A 23,915-nucleotide genomic window follows, 5' to 3' on the forward strand; every position below is an offset into this window, starting at 1 on the left:
CAGTTCCATTTCTAAGTGGCCCATTTACCATCCACCCACCAATAGTGTTCTAACTGCATAGAACACTACAACACTTTGGCTATTAACAACCTCCCATGGTTCTATCAGGTTTGGAGCATCCGATCGAATTAACAGCTCTACCTTTGACAGTGGTGGCTGGTGGGTTTTAAAGTGAGGGAGGTAGGACTGCGCACTTGGTTGCCATTGGCCTGCTTGCACTGATAGTGGCCAATTGTGGCATAAGTATGTGAACCTCAAGTTGTTTCAGGGTGTTTTGGTGAACTACAAAATAGCAGGATGGGATAATAATGTGGATTGATACAAATCCACAAGTGGCAGCATTGTACTTTGAAAGCTGGTGGGCAGCATGTCTTGGACTACAAGGGCAGAAGGAAAGGATGTAAAGCCAATTAGTCAAATCAGGCCTACTCTTGATTTGTAAAACTAAATAAAAAATTCTGGGCCTATCATTGGGCCTATTTTTGCCTTCAATGACAGAAGCTATTGGTTGTAATTTGGCTATGTTTATTTTCAGCTACAATTGTTTTAAAAAAAATAAAGACAATACCAAAAGTGATACCATTTAAAATGCATCATGCTCTGAATCATTCACTAACATCCTTTCCACAATATCAAACAGAACGGAGTAACAAGAACATTATTTCACAACTATTTACATGGGCTGTAAGCCTAACATTGTTTGGGGCAAATGTGGATGTTAATGGAGGTTTCAGAATATTGGTCATGGTGTTAAGCCAATTAAGATTGAGTTGAATTAAATGTTGCCTATCTGCACCTGAATTAAGCAGGGGAAATTGAACATGGGCACCTGTCTTACTCCTGACTGCTGGAGCAGTCCTATCATGAAGATAAAGCGAATAGTCTAGCCTTTCCTCCAGCTTTGCTTGTGTAGCTGTTAATGCATCAGATGTGACTTGGGCTGCTTCAGCACCCAATACAGGTATTTTATCAGAATGCACAGGGTTAGATACAACAGTGTCAGATTGCAAGGGGTTAGACATATTCGTTTTTAGCATTTTTTAGATAGTGGATTTTTACTGTAGCAGCTTTAATTTCTGCATCCAATTCCAATGTTTCTCTCTTTTTCCTTAACTTTTGTTCCTGTTCTTCTATTGCATGCTTCTCCTTTAATCTTGAAGCTTTTGCCACTTATGCTAAACGTTTTGCCTCTGCACCGATGCGCAATGACGAAGACAATTTAGATGGACCTATTGGACACTGATATTGATTGGGCAGTCTGCAACATTAACAGATTCAGCTAGGTCCCCCTCCTCTTGCATGACGGAAGAGGAGGCAACCCCACCCTCGCTAGGGGCATCAGGGTCTTCTGATTGCGAAATCCAGTTATTCACATGCGCCAGGAAGGCCATTATCTGCGTTCATCTCGGCTTATACCATGCCTTGTTATCCTCCATGCGTGCTTCTTCATCCAAAAACTGTGCGTAATTCAAATGCAAGGTTTGGAATGAGTCAAGCATTTCATCAAACTTGATTAAGTTTCCTCTCACTTTCTCAAGATACTGATTCCCTACCATCAAATTGTTCATAATGTTCCTCCTTTGTGTAAGGTGAGACATTTTACCGGACCTGGCTGCGCGCAAACGCGCGGCCTTCGCACCGATTCCTTTCAAGAATAACGAAAAGTATTTATCCTCTTTCAAATAATTTGAAAGTCCCCAAAAAATATTCAAAACATTTCATGTCCTTTACAAAAACAAAAAATAAAGATTACAGTTGATTAACGCAAATATCTTCAATGAAACTTGTTTCTAAAATAGTCGATATGTTAACAAAAAATCCATTAAAGTAATGGTATCTTCACTCACAAACCTCCGTGAAGTCTTTCTTTGTTCTACGTTGTTCCACGCGTTAGGCCGACGTTCCTTTGTCTCCGGATCGTGTGAATCCATATATCATTGGGAAAAAATCCAAGCAAACTTATTGACTATTGTAGTGGCGAAAAAACTGTGGTCGGGTTTTTCCTATAACCCCAAGTTCCAAGTTTCTTATCCTTTTGCCACACAGAGAAAGCAGGTGATGGCATTATTTGACACGCAGTTTGTGTCCAAAAAAGAGTGAGAGTTTGACTGTCCAAGGCCGTCATTTGGCCGTCATTTATTGTAAATAAAATATAACAAAATAAGGATGCAAAGCAAGTATCTATATCAGTGTGTTCACAGGTCACAAACAGAACAGTCAATAACTGTTTCTGCTTGCCCGCCTTCTCCCTGTCATGCACTTCCATCACCTATTTAAAGGGTGCACCATCAGCACCTGTCGCAGGTGCGCACTCACCACAGGTGGGAAAGGAGAAATTATTAAGTCAATCAAAACATAAAAAACTTAAATGTGGCTCCTACAACCTTGTTTATTAACCTGATCTGAAATCACTATGACTTGATGTCTGTAGGATGTCTGAGGAGTTGCATCTCCTCAGATGCAACTTCATTAAAATCCTGATTGTACTGGGAGATCAGAAGCTCTTCTAGCCTTGCCACTGAAATCCTATTCACAGTAACACTCCTTACATTGCCAGTTCCATTTCTAAGTGGATTGCCAGTTCCATTTCTATGCCCTGTGAAAGCAATATTGATTTAAACAGTAAAATCCGCATTTGTAATAGTTAACAATTCCACTTTATTTTTCTGTGGCATATACAGTCATAATCATAAAGCTGGTAGTGTCTGATTTTAACCGGGGTATGGATTAGTTAACTAGTCTAACTTGAAGCCTACAGAATGTGCATTCTAAAGCCACAGACGAGAAACCATAGGAGGTAACAGATGTCTGGGTAAACCATTTACATGAGGCGTCGGGGGTTCATCGGGGTGCAGGCATTTGTTTGACACAGGAAGGCCAGGTAATATCAATAGTGTTTAACATTTGGCTCCATTGTAAATATATTTACCTTATATTCTTGCATAATTTATGCTTAAAGTTAACCTTACTTGTACTTCTACTTATTATCTAAGTGAACTGAGAAATAGACTGATGTCATTGACTACAGAGGGATGTCTGTCTGAGTGTTCGCCGGTCAACCCAGGACCCTCTGAGGTGTTGTGAATAACGATGGAACAGGGCCTGGAGCCTGCCCCTCCCCCCCCTGCTGGTACATTTCTCTCCACTAATATTCCAAGAATTTGGCTGAGAAGCCTCCAATATTTTCCACCATACACACCCTCCTGCTCACCTGAGACACGCCCACCTGTCCATCTGAGACACGCCCTCCTGGCCCGAGACATGCCTCCTGCCCACCTGAGACACGCCCTCCTGCCCACCTGAGACACGCCCTCCTGCCCACCTGAGACACGCCCTCCTGTCCACCTGGGACAAGCCCTCCTGCCCTTAGACACGCCCTCCTGCCCTGAGACACACCCCTATGCCCTGAGACACGCCTTCCTGCCCACCTGGGACACGCCCTCCTGCCCTTAGACACGCCCTCCTGCCCTGAGACACTCCCTCCTGCCCACCTGAGGCATGCCCTCCTGCCCACCTGAGACACGCCCTCCTGCCCCCCTGAGACACGCCCTCCTGCCCACCTGAGACACGCCCTCCTGCCCAGAGACACGCCCTCCTGCCCACCTCGTCCCACACATTCAATATTTCAGGGCCCTTAATGGTGAGCAGGAAACCATCAGTTTTCCTTTCTTCCACTGGGGCCACGGGCCAAAAAGACCTGAGAGACCCCCCAACAGAGGGGGGGGGGGACCCCCGAACCGAGCCCCCCTCCCAGTCCTCCTCCCCTTCCTCCCCCTCCCCTGGGTGACTATTTACATCAGGCAAGAGGCCATTTCAAGTCATACTGGTGCTGGTACTGTGTCCGGTTTCCATTCGGCTACTGGTTTAAATAGAACACCCTTATTTCAGAAAGCTATTCAAAAAGACACGTGCATCTGCTGCAGTTGATGCTTATTAATCTAACTATTAATTATAGTGTTGCTCAAACCTTGGCCGTATCGTCTGATTCGGTGCGTCACATTCAGTGCGTTTAAATGCAGAGTCCTTATCGGGTAATGAAACGAATAAGACCTCAACAGGACTTTTAAAACGCATGTTCAGTACACACTACGCTTCTATTTCACCCAAGGCTGAATTAAAAGTACATGTTTTCCTAAACGTTGTTCATCAACGAGATTGTAAAGTAGTCACTTCGGGCATATCTGTCAAAATAAAAAAAAGTTTTGTTCTTCTGACGTGTATACGATCTTTATTCATTCATTGCGCCGCGACCGTACTCACGGGGATATTCTCTGATATTATGAATCTTAGAGACCGCGTCGGGTTCTCCGACTCTGGTACTTCCACAACAAAGACTCGTAGTGGGGGTTATCTCGGCCATGGCGGAGAAGGAATTGGGGGAAAGGAACTTTGGCTTTGACTCTCTGAATTCCAGATTGAAACGCTACATGGAGGAGAAAGGGATTGTTGCCGTATGCGGGGCACCTGTCAGTTTACTTCGGGTCCATGTCATTTCTCCGACGCTCCATTGTTCCGACCTCTCGGTCGTATGCGGACTCCTCCGGCTGGACTCCTCCCGCTGCTCCGCCGCCGGAGGAGTCCACATACGACTGAGAGGTATGAACAATGGAGCGTCGGAGAAATGATATGGACCCGAAGTGAACCGACAGCTGTCTAATGAAAACATTTTTCTCGAATGCCGCCTGTGTTTATTGTTGTTGGAACGTAGAGGTCAACCGGAAGTGGCTATATAACCACTTGTTGAAAGGGCTACAGCGCCACCTAGGATAGCGGATTCAGCCATGCTCCGGCCATTATTCGATTCTCTTAAAGGCCATGTACGTTCGGATAAGTGACAAATGGTCCTCGACACGACAGCTTCACTGATCAAAATCAGAACCTCTTCTCCGAGCAGAAGGGAATGGTAAACGGGAAACCCTCTACTGGCGACGGACAATTACTGCATCCAGGGGACAACTTATGTTGACAGGAAAAAACAAACATTGTCGTCACTGACAGACATTTATTATCATGCATCTGAAATATTAAGACTGTCCATCTTAAATGAACCATTGCAGACAGGGTGACGACTAAGGGGAAAGGTCTATGTACATGGAGTGACCTTCATCAGGGACACCTGCAGGGCTGAGCGTGGGAGTCTAGTGCAGACCTTGAAGCATCGAAGAGTCTGCATGAAAACGGTCACTTCTATCATTCAAGTAGGTTCCAGGTGCATGCCTGTGCACTCCAGATGGGTCCACAGCAGGGGTCGAGCCGCACACACATCAGACAGCAGTGAAGGCGGTCATCTCCCTTCAAACTCTGTGTCCTTTGGTCATCCCAGAACCAATCAGACCTTCAGATTTCTTCTGTCTTTTTTGGAAGTAGGGTGGGAGGCACTCAACAATCCCGTGTCTCTGAAATCTGTTTAGTCCATTACTCGTCTCGCGTGTGCCTGTCACGAGTGGTCCATGCTCTCCAGGCGGCCCTTTTGGGCCCCCTTGGGGGCCTCCTCCGAGTCCTCCGTGGCCGCGCTGTCGGACTCCTCCTCGATGGCGAAGTGCACGTCAGCGGAGGAGCAGAGGGAGCTGACGCTGCTCTGCTCCAGGCACAGGGCGCAGGCCAGCGGGGACAGGGCCCGCCCCTCGAACACAACCCCCCCCTGCGGGTGGTGCTGGTGCTGGTGGTGGAGGTGGAGTTGTTCCGGGGAGGAGGGCGACGTGTGCTGTTGCACCTGCGCGCCGCAGAGCCCCGGGAAGGACGGCGGGATGCTGCACCTCCGCGGCCAGGCGCCCCACTCCCGCTGCTCCTCCTCGTGGATCAGACGTGTGAACACGTTGGTCCTCTTCTTCTCCCGCCTCTTGGAGCGGAGGTAGCCCAGCATGATGCCGCAAAGGAAAACGCCGTAGAAGGAGATGACGATCAGGATGTACAGGTACGCGTTTCCATCGCTGTGGTTCGTCTGGGACCCCCCTTGGGGGTGGGCCTGCACGAACGAGGCCCCGGTGGTGGTGGCGTTGTCTGAGGAGTCCATCTGTTTCAATGCAGCGCCAGAGCTTTCTGGTTAAAGGAGAAAACAGTCAAGTTAAGTTGGTAGTCTTTTTCTGGTGCAAATTACGCACCGCTTTACGCATCAAACCCCCACGGGTGCAGAAAACCGCTCCACAAACTAATCAGAGACATGAATAAGTATGCTCAAATCACGTCCCTTAACTCATCTGATGCAGTCTAATAAGACACGAGTATGCATGGTATGCTGGCTTACTATTGGGAAATACTCCACTTACCAATGACAGCCGTTTAGGATCCTGTGAAACTCAGCCCTACTGCAGCCGCCCTCGTCTCTCCAGTGGGACGGTGCTGAGGGGGCGCTCTTATTTAAACCGGGGCCACGGACCACGTGAGCATTTCTCTTTCTTTTTTTTTCAATCTTTTTCGGACCTTCCTGGGCTAAGAAAGATTACACTGGATCAAACCTTTAGAGAGATATATAAACACCCACACAATACTTTATGAAACATGTGGAGTATGCAATACTAAAACACACAGGGCAAAAGTTCAGAACTTTGCCCTGCACTTTTTTATTCTATTTCAATACTAAAGTGTGGGATGCATTCATGCAAAGAATGAAACGGATCATCTTTTGGATTCTGAACTGTCATGACTTTTGTATTCGTGCTGTTGTGGTGTGATTTAATGACCAAGAACACTGCAGTGTGGGATTAATAATAGGAGAGAGAGATTAGGGGCCTCTAAGAATAGTCAAATCTCCTAACCTTTATGCCTCCTTTCCTTAACCTTTGTGGAAAACGTCGCCAGTTCAAGGAGAGATGAAAAGGTGCTTCCTTTCGAACGTAGGAAAAGACAACACTGTTTACAATGAATTCGACTCCACTTTTCCTAACCGACGCCATTGCGTTAAGGGGAGTATTACTGACCTCTAGTGTCTTTAGCGTGAAACTACAGTTTTCCGAAGTTGAACTACAACAAGTGCTCTTCGACCCATGCGTTATTGTCGTATTGATTTCAATCAGGTTGTCACCATCAGTGAAAATCACTTAGGTCGGACTTGGCCAACGGGAATATTTTAGCCTAGTTGAATCCCCATTCACATGTGAAAAAAAAGAGGCTCAATGTTGATGTTGAAATTAACTGCCCCGGTAGTCTTTCTTAAATGTGAAGTCGGCATTTTATTTTCTTACGGTGTATATTGTGTGCTTAATAACCAGCAATAAATGAATTAATTTCGATTCAAATAATATTTTTCTGGAATTGGTATCCATTAATAGCAATTGTATTTTCTTCTTTTCCCTTCTTCTTCTTTCCCGCGTCTCCGCGTAGAGTGTCGTCGGTGGCATGTTGCTTTAAATATTGCCGCCGAAATGGATCATGGAATACCACTATCTCCTTTTCTTTCGTGAAGGTTGCTCAGGAGTAACCTATGCTATAGGAGGATTAAAGGAAGCATCGAGGCTCCTTTCCTAAGCATTTTTAGAATACGAACCACCTTTCCTCCAAGCACTTCCGGGTCATCTCATTAGGAAAGGAAGTTTCCTATGCAAAAAAGAGAATTCGTAGATGCCCTAGGAATAATTTTGCTCCCTTTTCTAACCAGAAACTTCTGAAAGCTAAGCCAATGGCAGGAGCTGCACCACTGTGATGCACGCTGGGTCACAGAGTCCTAATTGAAGAGCTTCCCTCTCATTCAAATCAAAACTGTTTTCAAATGAACAAATCCAATGGACGCCCTCATTTTCTTGAACATGCCTGGAAGTCTAAAGAAACACAGTGCACCAATCATATGATATCATACTTAATTTAATCAGATTCTCTCCCGGAAGGCGAGGGAAACATTCACATTATTGGTTGGGCACTGAGAGTTACAAGGCAGATTCCCAACCTAAGAATTCCCCCCCTGATGGAGCTCAGCCGACGGTCAGAGGTTGTCTCAGTAACAGGTTTCTTCCAGATGTGAGAGCATGGAGTATGGAATGGATTCAATTCAGAGGTGGCCTGATCCACGGTCTGCAGGGACCGCTGGGAATCAGGCTTCATGTCTGCACAATATGTCAAAGAAAACCAAATCCAACCGGATCTAACTAGATGGCCAAGGAACTACTGTGTTGCTCTGCTTTTGGGCCGCCTGAAAATATGACTAAAGGACTTATTCTATATGAATGGAGGAACAAACTGGCTCATGCAATATACAGCCATTGAGTAGTGAATGAACGAGGAGCTTGACTGGACTTGTTTCAGCCATGAACCTGTGAATGACCAGTCCACACTGGTATGGACCAGTGCTACATCAGAGGAAGTCGGTTCCTTGCCAGTTATAGAAGAAAAAAGAAAATACATACATAGCATGCAAGAAGTTTCCTGACATTGATGAAATTCATATTACGTGGACCGGTTTCAATTATTTCAGCAAATCTTACTGAAACAACCTTAAACAAACATTCAACTCATTTTGTTTCTGTATTCTCCAGTTTGCCCATAAAACTAATAAATTACTTTGAGGAAACATGACATATCATTCTGAAGAATTTAAATATATAAGGATTTCCTTACAACATACTTAATAGATATGCTTTTGCCTCTTCCAGCAGCCCACAGAAACACAGAAACACACACACACACACTGTCAAGTCTAGAATCGAAAAGTAATTGATTGGTTACATTGGTTTGCTTTATCCATGCACTGAGCCAGCTATACTACGGTGTCCCCTTGGGTTGGTCAGTAGTACTCTGCAGGCTGCCTGTGTTGTGGTGAGTGGGGGTGTCTCTGCAGCCCATGCTAACCTCCCAACACATGCAGAAGGCCAGAAGAACGGGCCAAGCCTATAAATGGGCAGTATTCAAAACACAAACGCAATGCATCGCAAGCACGTCACCAAAGGTTGGGAGTTTCTCTGAGCGATGCGGCTGACTGCGTCGCAGACAGAGGGATTGGTTTCTGCTCCTTCCTCTCGTCTGGAACCAAACACCTTTTTTGTACAATATTCTTAATATTCCTACTTGCACTGTACTTTGCATTTTTGGTGTAATATGTTAGGGTTCAAAACAACTTTTGTTTAGGAACTGCAGCATATTTGTTTTGAAACTTAACACCATAAGTAAGTGGGTGCAGTCATAAATAATAATAAAAACAACCTACATATATATATATATATATATATATAAATATATATATATATATAAAAATAAAAGTGGCCAGTGGTTTTGGACTGTTATTTAAGGGCGTTGTGTGAAACCAAACCAGTCCCTGGCAGAAGTACAGAGGTCCCCTCTCAGCATGTCCTGACCTGCAGGGACACGCCCACCACTAGGGCAACGCCCACCAGCAGGGCCACGCCCACCAGCAGGGCCACGCCCGCCAGCAGGGACACGCCCACCAGCAGGGACACGCCCACCACCAGGGACATGCCCACCAGCAGGCCAAACTGGACTCTAAGGAAAGAGACAACCAGCCTGATCCGGATACAAATGATTTCCCGGACACCAAAAACATCAAAAGAAATGTTATAAAATCAGCTGCTCTGGAAAATAAACAGAATTGATCCAGACACCCCAATAGGTGTGCTTCCAAACAATGATTAGCGGGGGTCAGGACAGACAGACGGACAACGTCTTGCGGTAAACCTGAGTGTCTCCTCATGAGGTCCAGCAGGCCATACCCTGAGGAACTCCAAGCAGCACCGGCTGAGAGGGTCACAGCTCTTGTTATTAGTCTACAAAGCTAAGCTTGTATCGGCAGAGCCTTTTGTCTTCCAGACCATGCAAGAGGTTAGTATAAAATCAGAAGTACTACTGAACAAGGGGGCGTTAAAACGCCTCTCCCATGAATAATCCATGTCCCATGGATTATTCTCCCTTCAGACTCTGGGTCCTTTGGTCATCACACAACCAATCACACCTTCAGGTTGCTTCTGTCTTTTTGGAAGTAGGGTAGGAGGATGGGGTGAAGGGGGGAGGGCTAGGAGGATGGGGTGAAGGGGGGAGGGGGATTGGGTGAAGGGGGGAAGGGCTGGGAGGATGGGGTAAAGGGGGGGGGGGATGGGGTGAAGAGGGGTGATTAGGTAAAGGGGGGTGACAATGTGGTGATGGGAAGCGGGTCAGGAGGGCACAAGGGCTCTCGTCGTTGTTGTAGCTTCTCCTTCCTCCCTGCTGGTCTCGTCTCTGTGTCTTGTTGCCTGATGAGGCCTGAAGCTACTGACTGCAGCGCTATTGCCTGCAGTACATCCTGGTGATGTCGTCCAGGTAGTGCGTTCTCAGCTCCTTGCGTTTAAGCTTGAAGGTGTCGGTCACCAGGCCGGTCTCGGGCGTCCAGGGCTCCGGGCTGAGCAGCAGCTTGCAGGGGACCTCAAAGCGCTCCAGCTCGCCTGCAGGACGGAACACAGAGACTGTCACCTCACCGTAACCTACTCCCTGCTGCTGCCTCGCTCCTTTGTGCAAGGTGCAATTCCAACAGCACAAGATTTGAGAAAAACAGATTGGGACTCAGAGTTCTAAGAAGGAGGGAGGGTGTTATCCCTATGGTTACGCCCCGCAGCAACTTTGAATAGAAAACCACAACAAAAATACCTATCTGACACCACTGGTGTGAATAAGAACTATAATGAGCCACGTTGGGTATGGAATGGACGCACACCTGCCGTTTCACTATTAGTGTCCAAGGCAGATCCACACACACCGTGGCCTGAGCCCGCCCAGGGTCCACCCCGCTGGGTCCCAGTGGCCTGAGCCCGCCCAGGGTCATCCCTGCTGAGTCCCAGTGCCCTGAGCCCACCCAGGGTCCCAGTGCCCTGAGCCCACCCAGGGTCCCAGTGCCCTGAGCCCGCCCAGGGTCCCAGTGGCCTGAGCCCGCCCAGGGTCATCCCTGCTGGGTCCCAGTGTCCTGAGCCCACCCAGGGTCCCAGTGCCCTGAGCCCGCCCAGGGTCCCAGTGGCCTGAGCCCGCCCAGGGTCTGCCTCGCTGGGTCCCAAAATCAGTGCCCTGAGCTCTTTGACGCCAACAACAGAACGCAACTTGAGTGCGGAGCAGTAGAGAGCATCCAACAGGCTAAACTTGGGCTTTACACTCGTCATCTCTAAAAGACCGTATTGTAGTTGCAGGGACAAAATGGCATCGATTACTGTTTAAGATAGAGGTCATACTTCTACACGTTAACAAAAAAAACTGAGGTCACTGCCCCTTTAAGGCCTAGGGGTGATATGAGGACCTCCAGTAAGACTCCACCGTGGAGGACCGCCTTATGAAACATCTAGTGGAGGACCACCTTATGAAACATCTAGTGGAGGACCACCTTATGAAACATCTGGTGGAGGACCACCTTATGAAACATCTAGTGGAGGACCATCTTATGAAACATCTAGTGGAGGACCACCTTATGAAACATCTAGTGGAGGACCACCTTATGAAACATCTAGTGAAGGACCACCTTATTAAACATCTAGTGGAGGGCAACCTTATGAAACATCTAGTGGAGGACCACCTTATGAGACATCTAGTGGAGGACCACCTTATGAAACATCTAGTGGAGGACAACCTTATGAAACATCTAGTGAAGGACCACCTTATTAAACATCTAGTGGAGGACCACCTTATTAAACATCTAGTGGAGGACAACCTTATGAAACATCTAGTGGAGGATCACCTTATGAGACATCTAGTGGAGGACCACCTTATGAAACATCTACTTGAGGACCAGCTTCTGATACAGCCCCCCACGCATCAGAGACACCAGTTCCTATATACATATATTTTCATTAATTAATAAACTGAAAATAATTCAATAATGTAGTTAAAGGTTTTAAGCGAGCAGCCCTCAGACCATGGATAGAAGGGGCTGTGTATCATCAGACACACATCCCTGAATCTCATCACAGCTCTCACCTGCGAGCGCAGCTTCAGTGATGACCTCCAGGGCCATCTCCTCCACGGCCTGGTGCCGGCAGAGCTCTTCCCAAGAGCCGCTCACACCACGCTTGGACGCCAGTTCCAGTAGCTGCTTCTGATTGGGCACCATGAAGCCAATCACGTACGACTCCTCACTGCACGGCACAGCATGGTGAGGAGATTATTGGACACCACACATACACACACACACATGCACACACACACACACACACACACACACACACACACACACACACACACACACACACACACACACACACACACACACACACACACACACACACACACACACACACACACACACACACACACACAGGGTTAGGAGGTTAAGGGCATGTGATAGTTTAAGTTTGAGCTACTTAACTCACCACTATGCCACTTAATAACAATCTGTTTTAAAAAGTCTGTTTATATTTCACACCTGTTTATTCTGCATCTATTTTATATATTATTATTATTATTATTATTATTATTAATGTTATTATTATATTTTTTATTTTATTCTAATTATTTAATGTCCAGTTCTTGTTTCTCCAAAAAAAAAAATGTTTATATTGCATAATGTTAAAGGAGCCAGAGACTCAAGAATTTCATTGCCAGCGACTGCTGCTGTTATTGTTGTGCATTTGACAATAAACCATCTTGAATCTTGAAGATCAATCCACTCAATTTAAATGTAAGAGAATAATGATGGTAGACAGTTAGAGCTCGTCAGCTCTATTGGTCTGCACCTGTAGCTCATAAACAACTACAACTTTAAAAATGTTGTGCATTATCTACATACAAATAGATGGCAATAAGTCCTTCAAGTGGCCTTAAAACATCCTCCACACACAGACAGACAGACAGACAGACAGACAGACAAACAGACAGACACACCTGTTGCCATAGACACAGATGTTGTCCACCAGTGGGCAGTTCTTCAGCACCGCCTCCACTTTCCCCAGCGACACATACTCTCCAGCCTGGAGCTTCACCAGGTCCTTCTTACGGTCTGCAGCAGGAGAGGCACCTTAGCATCCTTTGTGTGCTGCTGTCTGTATGCTCATCACACCCATTTCACTCTCTTCCTCCCCACTCCCTCCCTCCCTCCCCCCTCCCTGCCTCCTCCCCTCCCTCCCTCCTCCCTGTCTCCCCCTCCCTGCCTCCCTCTCCCCCCCTCCCTCCCTTCTTCCTTCCTTCCCCCGTCCCTCCCTCCCCCTCCTCCTACATCCCTCCTTCCTCTCTCCCCCTCCTCCATCCCTCTCTCCCTCCCTCCTCACCGATGATCTTCAGACTGCCGTCGTGGTGGACCTCTCCCACGTCTCCGGTGCAGAACCACCTCTGGCCGCAGTCGTCAACAAAGAAGTCCTCCTGGTTCTTAGAATCCTTCTTGTAGTAACCCATTGATACGTTGCCTCCACCAATCAGGATCTCTCCCCGTGGGTAGGGCTTATCGGTGCTACGGTAACCAGCTACAACAGGAGGAGAGGAGGTGAACTATGACATGTAGGCCACAAAATATAACAAGAGAAATAACCACCAAAGATTCAGCAGTTGGAATTTGATGCTCAGAAAAACGTTTTGAAAAGAGCTGCAGCCAGACAATTATAATATAATGATATGAGGAGATATGATATGAGATATGATACAAGGGGATATGAGATATGATATGAGGATATGATATATGTGAGGGAGATATGATATGAGATGATATATGAGGGAGATATGATATGAGAAGATATGATATGAGGTATGATATGAGGGAGTTATGATTTGAGGGAGGTATGATATGATAGGATATGATATAAGGGAGATAGGATATGATATATGGAGATATTATCTGATGAGGGTAACATATGATATGAGGGAGATAGGATATGAGATATGATATATGATATGAGGAGATATGATATGAGGGAAATATGATAGGAGATATGATATGAGATGATGGAGATATGATATTAGGCATGATATATGATAAGAGGAGATTTGATTTGAGGGAGAGTGCACAATACTTTTCCCAAGTAACTCACCTTCCACCCAGTCTTTCAGCTTGACTTCAGAACATACCAGCGGTTCTCCCACTCTACCAGTGCTGTAGTCCCACACTGTAACCACACACACACACACACACACACACACACACACACACACACACACACACACACACACACAGAGACAGACAAGCTATTTATCTTCATTGACATTTGTGAACATTCCTCCCTTCTTGCCCCATCAAGGAACTTCCATCGAACCCCCCCACTGAAGGGTCATATGACTTGAGGGCTGCCTATGATAACAAAGGTCTGAGGAAGAGACTGGGAGACTGGTTGAGTGGCTGATCCAGGAGTGGCCCAGTACAACCCAGGATGGAGGATGTACACTTTACCAAACGAGCTGGACTAAGGCCAAACATCCCATCTGACAATCAGTCCTTCCAGCAGGGGGATAACAACATCATGTTGATCAAAGAAACAACAATTCTCTCTAACATTTGGTTTGAGTTGGTAGTTGAAATCCTATCAACTGCTAGATTGAACTGTGTGGACACATACCTGAACACGCACCTGATACCATGCTATACATATATGAATATGTACATAGCTATGTATATGTATGTATAAAATATAAATATATATATTTATATGTATGTATATGTATATATATGTATTATATATGTCTACATATGTATATGTTTTCTATATGTATATATAGAGTATATGTATATTTATATGTATAAATGTTTTTATACACATACATAAATACCTTCCTACCTACCTACCTACCTACCTACCTACCTACCTACCTACATACGTATATACATACATACATATATATTTATATATATGTATATATATACATATGTGTGTGGAGGTCCTTACGCTGGCTGAGGGTGCCTCCCCCGCAGGTCTCCGTCAGGCCGTAGCCCTGCACCACCGGGCAGCACAGACACACGTTCATGAAGCGGTGCGTGGCGGCGGAGAGGGGCGCCCCCCCTGACAGTACCGCCCGCGTCCGGCCCCCCAGCAGGGCCCGCACCTTCCGGAACACCAGCCTGGGAGCAGGGGGAGGGGGGACAACATGAACTCGGTTTAGAGGAGACCCCGGGAGTACCCTGTGAATGTGCTATAACCCTGTGTGTTTTGTCTGTGTGTTTCATGATATGGGCGGAGCTAGTGGACTTGGTTGTGTTTCTTTATTCAATGCAACCTGATGCGGCAATGCCCGACTGTAGTTCAAAGGAAAGGTGGAACCACTGCTCTCAACCACTAGGCCTGATGTGGTCCGATTGCGCCCTACAATAACGCCATGGTGTGTGGCGCATTTCATATGCAACGTCAGTCATTATAACACTTGTACACAACGACTGCCCTTGCTTAAAGAAAATAATCACAGAGTGACCAGGGGTCATAACCATGGGGACAACACGCTCCCCCTTCCTAGAAACTCAGCCCAAAACACATTTTTTAAATCTCCTAGGGGTGGACTCCCAGCAGAAACAGGGGGTTCACTTCCACTTTAAACCAAACAAACCTAAGATTGAACGCATGAAGAACGCTGGAGAGAATAACGCTAAAGACCTCTTGCCCGAGGTCTTTAGCGTCGTTGGCTAATTAGCCACCAAGGCAAATGGGGGTATTGATGGGAAGGGTTTGAGACTGGACAGATCAGAAATGACCTCAGAGAATGAGGACTAGCAGAGAATTAACCACAATCTGATTTATTCTCCAGTATGTGACACACACTACGCAAAACAATCCACTCCCGAATAACCCTGAATGTCCACGATATGCCACATACGACGTCCACCATTGCGTTTTTTTCAATCGTGTAACTTTTAGAGACATTTTTGCACAGAAGTTATGGTTGATTCATTTGTGCCAGCAGTTGATGAATGGAGGGAAATGCTGACCGGGAGAAATCAAAACATGTATTGGGGGAGGATGGAAGGAAAAACTATGTAAAAGCACTGATGAGAGAGAAGACAAGCGATGACATGATGATTATGGTCTGGAGGACAGGAAGTGGGGGAGATCATGAGGCTATAGGAGAAGTTATGTTTGTACAGTCAGGGTCTTGGAGTGAAGTCAGAGTGCTGGGAGATTATGGGGCTATAGGAGAAGTTACAGGCTGATGTCTCTACAGTCAGGGTCTTGGAGTGAAGAGAGCAAGGAGATGTGTGACTGACGCATGTGTAAAACCTAACATGTGTAGAATTGACATGTTGATGCAGGCCATTAAACATTTGTGTATTGGCAGGTCTCATATGCCCGCCTCCTGCCACCCACTTGTCACACAGCGGGGTGGCGAGGCCCAGGCTAAGCTGCTCCAGCTTGTAGTGGTAGGCCAGGACGAAGAGGGTCCGCTGCAGGCTGCTCATCTCCTCCACCTTGACCATCACGCTCTTGTAGATGCGGTCCATGATCTCCTGTGGAGGAACGCGTCGAGAGAGAGAGAGAGAGAGAGAGAGAGAGAGAGAGAGAGAGAGAGAGAGAGAAAGAGAAAGAGAGAGAGAAAGAGAGAGCGAGAGAGAGAGAGAGAGAGAGAGAGAGAGAGAGAGACTGCTAGATTGGTGAACATTGTATACCAGTCAGACAGAAGATAACCCAAAAGCATTAGAAGTTTGAGGGGGACAAGTTGTTCTAAAATGTGGGTCCCAGACTCCTGTCTCCTTTCCCTGCGGACCTAGCCCAGCCCAGCAGCCACCCCCCTGATACTGTCCCTCCCTTGGGTCCACTTCAGCTACTAACACAGCCACCAGGCCTGGCCCCAGCCCTATCATTCCTGCGCTGTGTGTCAGGTCTGCTGCAGTGTGGGGTGACAGGGAGCTGGCTCTCATAGAAAGGAACTCTCCGATGGCTGATAACCAGTACCGTCCACTGGTCTGCTACGCAAAGGTTAATATTCAGTGTCAAGATAGTCTCTGGCAAGAGAAGAAGACATTGTAAGGCTGAGTCTGCCTCAAGCTAGCGTTATGTCTTCATTATCTGCTCTGGTAAACAACAGAGGACTTCTTATTGGCCAGTGCTCTGAGTAACAACGTGTTCAGGTTGAATTAAGCCAGGCCTCAGCCAGCAGCAGAGACAACGCGTGATATGGATCACCTTGTGGTGTTTAAAGGCTAGTTCCTAATACTAAGAGAGTACTGCCTCGTATTGGGCTGTGGGGGGGACTGTGAACACTGGGACCATTGGCATCATAGTCTGGCTTTTGTTCATTCCATTGGTCTTATTTGGAAACATAAGAAGTGGTCCAACTTCTCTGTGGTTATTCAGCAGAAAGAGAGTTGATGCAGCAATGGTCTGAGGCGGACGCTGGGACTGTGTTTATGGGACTGGTATCGTGACATGCTGAGCTCCAATTTTGTGTGACTGGACACTGTGTCGGTTTCCGACTGCTCTTGGAACCCCTAAGGAGATGGTCTGCCCTTCAGAAACCCACTCAAACCAACCCTTCAACAGAGAGCTCAGAGAGAGGAAGAGAAATACTCACAACAAACAAACAATTAAAAACAGCTGGCCTGTGTGTGTGTGTGTGTGTGTGTGTGTGTGTGTGTGTGTGCGCCCGTGCCTGTGTGTGTGTATTAGAATTAAACCAGAGAGATTGAAAGACGGAAAATGGACATGGGATGACGAACACTCTTGTAGATTTCATAGCAAACATTTTGCCTTGGGTGTGTGTGTGTGTGTATATGTGTGTGTATGCATGTCATGGGGACATCCACACAGGGCCTTTTCACGTTCTGTTTACAGTTGTGAATGGTTCCAGACACCCTCCCTCTCTATGACCGCCCTTTTGTGTGCGGTTGTGTGTGTGTGTGTGTGTGTGTGTGTGTGTGTGTATATGTTTGTGCGCATGAGTGCATGAGCATGTGTCTGAACGCGCATGTGTTTGTGTGTGTGTGATTACATGCTTTACATGTTTACACACAAAAGATTTAGGTTATGTACAATGCTAATGAAAAGTAGGCACGCCGCCCTTTGTAGAGAAATGATCTTTGCCTCAATTAAGGACCTGGGGCCTCATTACAGAAAAAATCCTAACTTCTCATCCTAACTTAAGTTAGGGACTCAACGATAGGAAAATTATTACAGAAGCAGTCCCTAACCTGTTGGCCATTTCCTATCTTAACTTTGGCCTCCTATCTAATCTTAATTCAGGTAATCCTTACTGTTTTGTCAATCAGATTTTTCAACCGACAATCGTCAGGTTATGTCTGTTTCTGCACTCAGAATGTGCATGAGATTGATAGAACAAGTTACTTTTAACGTTAACAGAGAGTGCTGATAAAGGATCTTTGTTAATAACGGCAAGCTAGTAGCACTAGTACTAGGAGAGGAGTAATAAAGTAGTAAAGTAATTCTTCCACCAAATTCAAAATTAAATGTCTTTGCAGGCAATGAAATAAAATAAAAATATGGTCAGGAAAATTTAACAAATCATTGTGCGGTCTCGGCAGCCTTCAGCCATCACGTTTATGTTTTGATGTTCCTCGTCTTTATTGTCATACAGACCTACTAGCAGTGCTGCTGAATTTTTCACACTGTTATTGACAGTTATTTTGAATTTAGGACAGGGTGTATGGGCACCTAACTTAGGGATCCTAAATTCCTAACTTAGGATAGTTCTGTAATGGCTAAATTCCTATCTTAAGATAAGATAGGATTTCTTCCTAAGTTAAGTTAGGAAACCTCCTTCTGTAATACCAAACCCCCTAAATGCTTTCCTATCTCAAGATTGGATAGGTTTTCAGAGTTAGGAAGTGTCTGTAATGAGGCCCCAGGGAGGTATGAGGCATGTGGAGGATGAGATTCCACCACGAGGGCATCTGGACAGGGTTAGGCGGACGGGGGGGACAAACATAAGCAGGTTTCAGTGGGGTAACATACCGGGACGGCGGCGATCAGCGTGGGCTGCAGCACGCTGCTGTCCCCTTGGCTGCCTCTCTTGATCATAGACGACTAGGGCATAGGACACATGATGAACAGAACACACACACACAGTACCGCCACCTCAGTTTACTCAAGGGTCAAGTCATGCACTTTCTGATCCCATCATAGAAACATAAACCATGTCAAATAGGTGGCTGGGTTAGATATGAATATGTGATTGTTTTCTTCTTCCTGCCTCCCTTCCCTCTTCAGTGGTGATTCATAATCATCTCATGCTGCTGCCCCACTAGACCTGCTACTCATCCATGCTTTATTGAAGGTATCGTGTTAAAACAAATGTTATTAACAGTAAGATAACTACTGCAGTCAATAAGTATGGGCTTTTGATAATATCTTGGACAAGGCGATACTTCCTACTACTACTTTGTAGTACTACCATGTAGTACTACCAGGTAGAAGTGTGACAGTACACGATAGTTGAGAAGTACTCTGTGTCGTCCTGGGGGAGTGCACCTGGTCAGCCAGCGTGAGGGGGGAGGAGTATCCGATCCTGCAGCCGTGGGAGAGGCACACCAGCTCTGCATTCAGCTCCAACACGTGGGCCAGCGGCAGGTAGCCTATATAGGTGTCCTCCTCACTGCAAATACACACACACACACACACACACACACACACACACACACACGTCCCCGTCCACGCACACACACGCCAACACATACACGCACCCAACCACACACACGCACCACACACACACACAGAAACACAGCAGTCACATTTAATTATAAAAGGAAAAAATACAAAGGATTGTATTCTTGTATTGTTGAGAACATTGTCCTGATGGTTGTGAAGCAGAGGGTGTATGGAGCCTCTGGTCTGGAGATCAGAACGGACCTGACCCCCGTAACCTCCCATCCTTCTCACCCCCCATCGCATATCCTCCCTCTTTCCATAGTCCTCCCCTTTCCATCTCTTCTGCACTTCCTCTCAACCCTCCCGTCGCCCACTCCTCTCCAGGGAGGAAGGGAGGTGTAAACACATGTGGTGTCTTTGACTAAGGGGGTACAGAGCCCCATGGGATCCCTTTGGAAACCCCCATATGGTTATTCAGGAAAGCTTCACATGATACAAATGCTCAGAAAACCTGTAAAGGAAAAATGCTAGTGGGTGAAATTAATGGATCTCACTTCCTGAACCAGTTCTTCCACTGAGGCTGCTCCACAACTACATATCCCAGCAGGGGCCCAGGGCCCTGGTGTGGGCTGTGACACATTGGGCGGGATGGTGCAGGGCTTGGGAATGCGAGATTACTCCAACATGTTGTCTCAACAATGCTGTTGTACTGCTATCAGAAACCTGTCAGCTGTCCTTGAGGAGGTCCCTGCTGATGGAACGGGGTCCATCTCTACTCTCCTCTACAGCACAGGAGGCTTCTGGGGATATTCATGGAACGAGGAGAGGATTGGAGGGGAGCTTCTAAAGTTTCCACACTGAGCTGCTGAGTGGAAACTGGCAGTAAACAACAAAAGCAGCCCTAAATGTCACCGGTTTGGTTTGGGAGCCAACAAACTAGCTGGGGGGAAGAGGCAGGGGTCCATCTTGTCCTAACGCTGCTCAGAGAATTGTTTGACATATTTGGTCATTACGAATTTTCTACTTTGGGGTTAAGAGATGATACACATATTATATATGTATACACACATACACATATACAGTTGTTATTGTTGACTTTGTAAGTTTAAAGCAGATGTATGAAGGAAATGCACTGTACCAAGTCATTAACTGATGAATGATACATTCTCAGAGATGAGCGAAACATGCTCAGTCTAAACACCGGCTCCTCTGAGGGCAGAGCGCTGCAGCCAGGATGTTCTCCTCTCAAACGCTGGATGGATCAACTGAGATGCACCTGTACCTAAGAACCTTGTCCTCTTTCAAAAGAGCTCCTTGACCCGAGCTCTGCTAAAACTCAGGTAAATACTGTAGCTTCATTAGAAGGTGGAGACAGGACGGTAGAAAAGGGAGCGGCCTTTGGGTTCTTTATTCAATCTCACATCTTCATCTTGTTCAAGAAGTCTCACTCAAAAGACAATGGGCTTGTAACCAGAGGGTTGCTAGTTCGATCTCCGGCTCCTCCCCGGAGTGTCGAGGTGTCCCTGAGCAAGACGCCTCAGAGTGCTCCTGACGAGCGGGTTGTAACCTAAAACGGTATATTCCCTGTCGGTGCGTGAATGTGTGATTTAAGTGGCTTTCGATAAAAGCTTCTGCTAAATGCCCTAAATGCAGATGTGAATGTGAGCCCTGCGGCATAGTCCTGCAACGGGCGGGTACCCACATAAAAGTTGCAAAAACAGGTGGATTGTGACGCCCCTAAAATTCACGCGGGCGGGAAAATAACTCCTTGCGGGCGGAGAGCGCATGAGAACCAAAACAGTATTTTAGTTTACTTAAATAAAACATAATTTAAAAATATGTGAAATATTGTATGTCTAAATAACCATTACCACATCGCAAATACAGTAGCCTATGTGTTTTAGTCAACGATACAACACTTGACCCATCACGTCACTACTGCGACTTTTAATTTCTTTATTTGATGATGTGCTCCAATAGTGCGGGATAAAAATAAAGCACATTCATTTGAGGTCGGGTAACGGGCCAAATATTAACAAGTCCGGGCGGATGCGGATTTAAGTTTACTATTATCACGGGTGATGGGACGGATCTGATGCTGAACTTTGCGGGTGCGTGCGGGGGCGGGTCTCAAAAAATTGACCAGTGCAGGACTCTGCCCTGCGGTCCACGGTCAGTCAGCCAGGTGTCAGCAAGGCCGGAGAGAGGCGGCCTACCCCAGTCCAGACACCCTCTCCGCGATGCCGGTGACGCCCGCCAGGAGGTTGCTGTGGGAGATGAGCACGCCCTTGGGGACCCCCGTGGAGCCGCTGGTGTACATGATGACGGCCAGGTCTGCCGGCCGCGGCCGCGTTCGCCCGCGAGCCGCTGGGGGAACACAAAGGGAGGGAGCCAATCAACACGGAGCAGGAGGTGGACCGCCGAGCGACGGTGGTAAAGGAGAGCACCCTGTGTCTCAGAGACATGAGCCTACATTAGGCCCAGGGGCCTCTCTGGGGAGCACAGAGCACGCTCCACCTGTCTGTTAACTTCTCAGACCGGGTCCCAGATTCTGCCATCCCGCCATCGTTGTCCCTCCATCTGCCCTCTGATTCCCCTTCTTCAGGGCCTCCTGTTCGTCCATTTGAAGTCCTCTCTCCTAAAGATTTTTTTAAGTGTACATGTGGCAGACACTCGACGCCTGCAGTCTGTTGTAAACACAGCTTGACTCTCACAGAAGGAGCTGTGCGTGCGTGCGTGCGTGTGTTCGTGACATGTCCTAGCAACCTAGGGAATCTTTACTAAATTGCCCAAAGGCTCTTTAAGTGCCTTTAAGTGTCTTTAAGGGCCCTTCCACCCTGATGGTGCTCTGGTCAGATGGTGGTGTAGGGAAAGTTCTTAGTGCTGAATGACATGAGTCTACTACAAAGGCATCCTGAATTACAACCACTGCAATAAACTGTGCTTCTTCTTCTATACTGTGAATGAGGGATAGTTTTATATATTTATATTATATGTTGAAACTGTAATTTTAAGATAGAGAATATCTTCCTGCCAATTATGAAGGCTTTTAGTTCAATGGAACCACTTGCATTGAAATGGAATAATAGAGCAACAGCCAGCTTCGTCTCTACCCGGACCTCAGATATGTTTAAGGACGACAGACTGAGCTCCGGGCGGCAGGTGGTGGATGTGTGGGAGAGGACAGAGGGGTCAGCGTGACCCCCCCGCTTGTTCCTGAAGTCCAAACAAACAATTACACTGTGAACTATGGGCCCTCGTCTGGCATCAAGACCAGCTCTGCATGGAGACAGTAAGAGACATTAGCCCTCTCTCTCTCTCGCTCGCTCTCTCTGTGTCTCCAGCGTGGTGTGTGTGTGTGTGTGTGTGTGTGTGAGTGAGTGAGTGAGTGAGTGAGTGAGTGAGTGAGTGAGTGAGTGAGTGAGTGAGTGAGTGAGTGAGTGAGTGAGTGAGTGAGTGAGTGAGTGAGTGAGTGTGTGTGTGTGTGTGTGTGTGTGTGTGTGTGTGTGTGTGTGTGTGTGTGTGTGTGTGTCACTGAGGGCTTGAAGACGTCGGCACACAGCTGGCTCTGAAAAAAACTAAGCGGGACCCCTCACACTGTTGATGACGTGCGAGACACAGCGGCACAGAAAGACAGAGAGATAGAGAGAATGAAGGAGAGAATGAGAGTGAGAGAGAGAGAGAGAGAGAGAGAGAGAGAGAGAGAAAGAAAGAGAGAGAGATTGTGTGTCTGTGTGTTTGTTTGTTTGTTTGTGTATATGAGTGACTGAATGTGTAGGCAAATGTGTTTATGCGTACGTGTGTGATTTCATGTAATGCGTGCATTACTTGCTTTGTTTGTGTGAATACTTTCTGTGCTTGTGTGGATAAGTGACTGCATGTGTGTGTGTTGGGTACTGCATGTGTTTATATGAGTGCCTGCTTGTGTGTTAGCGAGTAACTATGTCCTTCTAAGCTGCTGTGGGTCCCTTGGCCCCAACCATGGCTCCTCCCTTAGAGAGAGAGAGAGAGAGAGAGAGAGAGAGAGACCATCAGGCCCCCTTACTTGACCCTAATCTGACGCAGATGTGAGCACTTCCTTATTCACATGACCTCACGGATCCACCGGAAACCCAGCACACAAACACACACACACACACACACACACACACACACACACACACACACACACACACACACACACACACACACACACACACACACACACACACACACACACACACACCCTCCTCCGTGGTTTGATAAGAGGAGGGCAGAGTGTGTTAATGTGGGTCTCTGTGCTTCCTTATCAACAGACCCGTGACGACGTGCTGTATCGTCTTCAGAAACTGCACAGAAAGGACCACAGAATGAGTCAGGTGAACATGTATGTACCGTTCTCAGGGCGCGCCCCCAGCTCCTGGACGGCAGTCATGTTGCTGATCCTGATGCCTTGTGGGTAGTCTGGCCAAGTGGAGGCCCTGCTGCCCACCACCACGATGTGCTGAAGACTGGGGACCTGGGTCAGAATGGCCT

At 46.9% G+C, this 23,915-nt stretch overlaps 2 protein-coding genes across 2 annotated transcripts in view; both read right to left on the reverse strand.

The window, feature by feature from the left end:
• Positions 1-5,437: 5,437 nt before the first annotated feature.
• On the reverse strand, positions 5,438-6,013 carry kcne4 (potassium voltage-gated channel, Isk-related family, member 4; the record flags this gene model as incomplete). The annotated part of the gene is made up of 1 exon (XM_079733580.1): positions 5,438-6,013. The coding sequence occupies one exon, from the start codon at positions 6,011-6,013 to the stop codon at positions 5,438-5,440; it is 576 nt and encodes a 191-aa protein (XP_079589706.1).
• A 1,793-nt stretch (positions 6,014-7,806) lies between these two features.
• acsl3a (acyl-CoA synthetase long chain family member 3a) overlaps positions 7,807-23,915 on the reverse strand; it is a 25,109-nt gene continuing 9,000 nt past the window's right edge. The window contains exons 5-15 of the mRNA XM_079733648.1: positions 23,775-23,913; positions 21,617-21,767; positions 19,284-19,407; positions 18,768-18,839; positions 16,167-16,306; positions 14,760-14,932; positions 13,911-13,985; positions 13,158-13,349; positions 12,775-12,889; positions 11,872-12,029; positions 7,807-10,358 (exon numbers count right to left, since the gene is read on the reverse strand). Of these exons, the coding sequence (XP_079589774.1) occupies positions 10,201-10,358; positions 11,872-12,029; positions 12,775-12,889; positions 13,158-13,349; positions 13,911-13,985; positions 14,760-14,932; positions 16,167-16,306; positions 18,768-18,839; positions 19,284-19,407; positions 21,617-21,767; positions 23,775-23,913 (1,497 nt within the window). The 3' untranslated portion in view covers positions 7,807-10,200. The remainder of the gene's footprint in view (positions 10,359-11,871; positions 12,030-12,774; positions 12,890-13,157; positions 13,350-13,910; positions 13,986-14,759; positions 14,933-16,166; positions 16,307-18,767; positions 18,840-19,283; positions 19,408-21,616; positions 21,768-23,774; positions 23,914-23,915) is intronic.

This window comes from Pollachius pollachius (genome assembly GCF_949987615.1).
Source record: "Pollachius pollachius genome assembly, chromosome: 3".
Taxonomy (NCBI): Eukaryota; Metazoa; Chordata; class Actinopteri; order Gadiformes; family Gadidae; genus Pollachius; species Pollachius pollachius.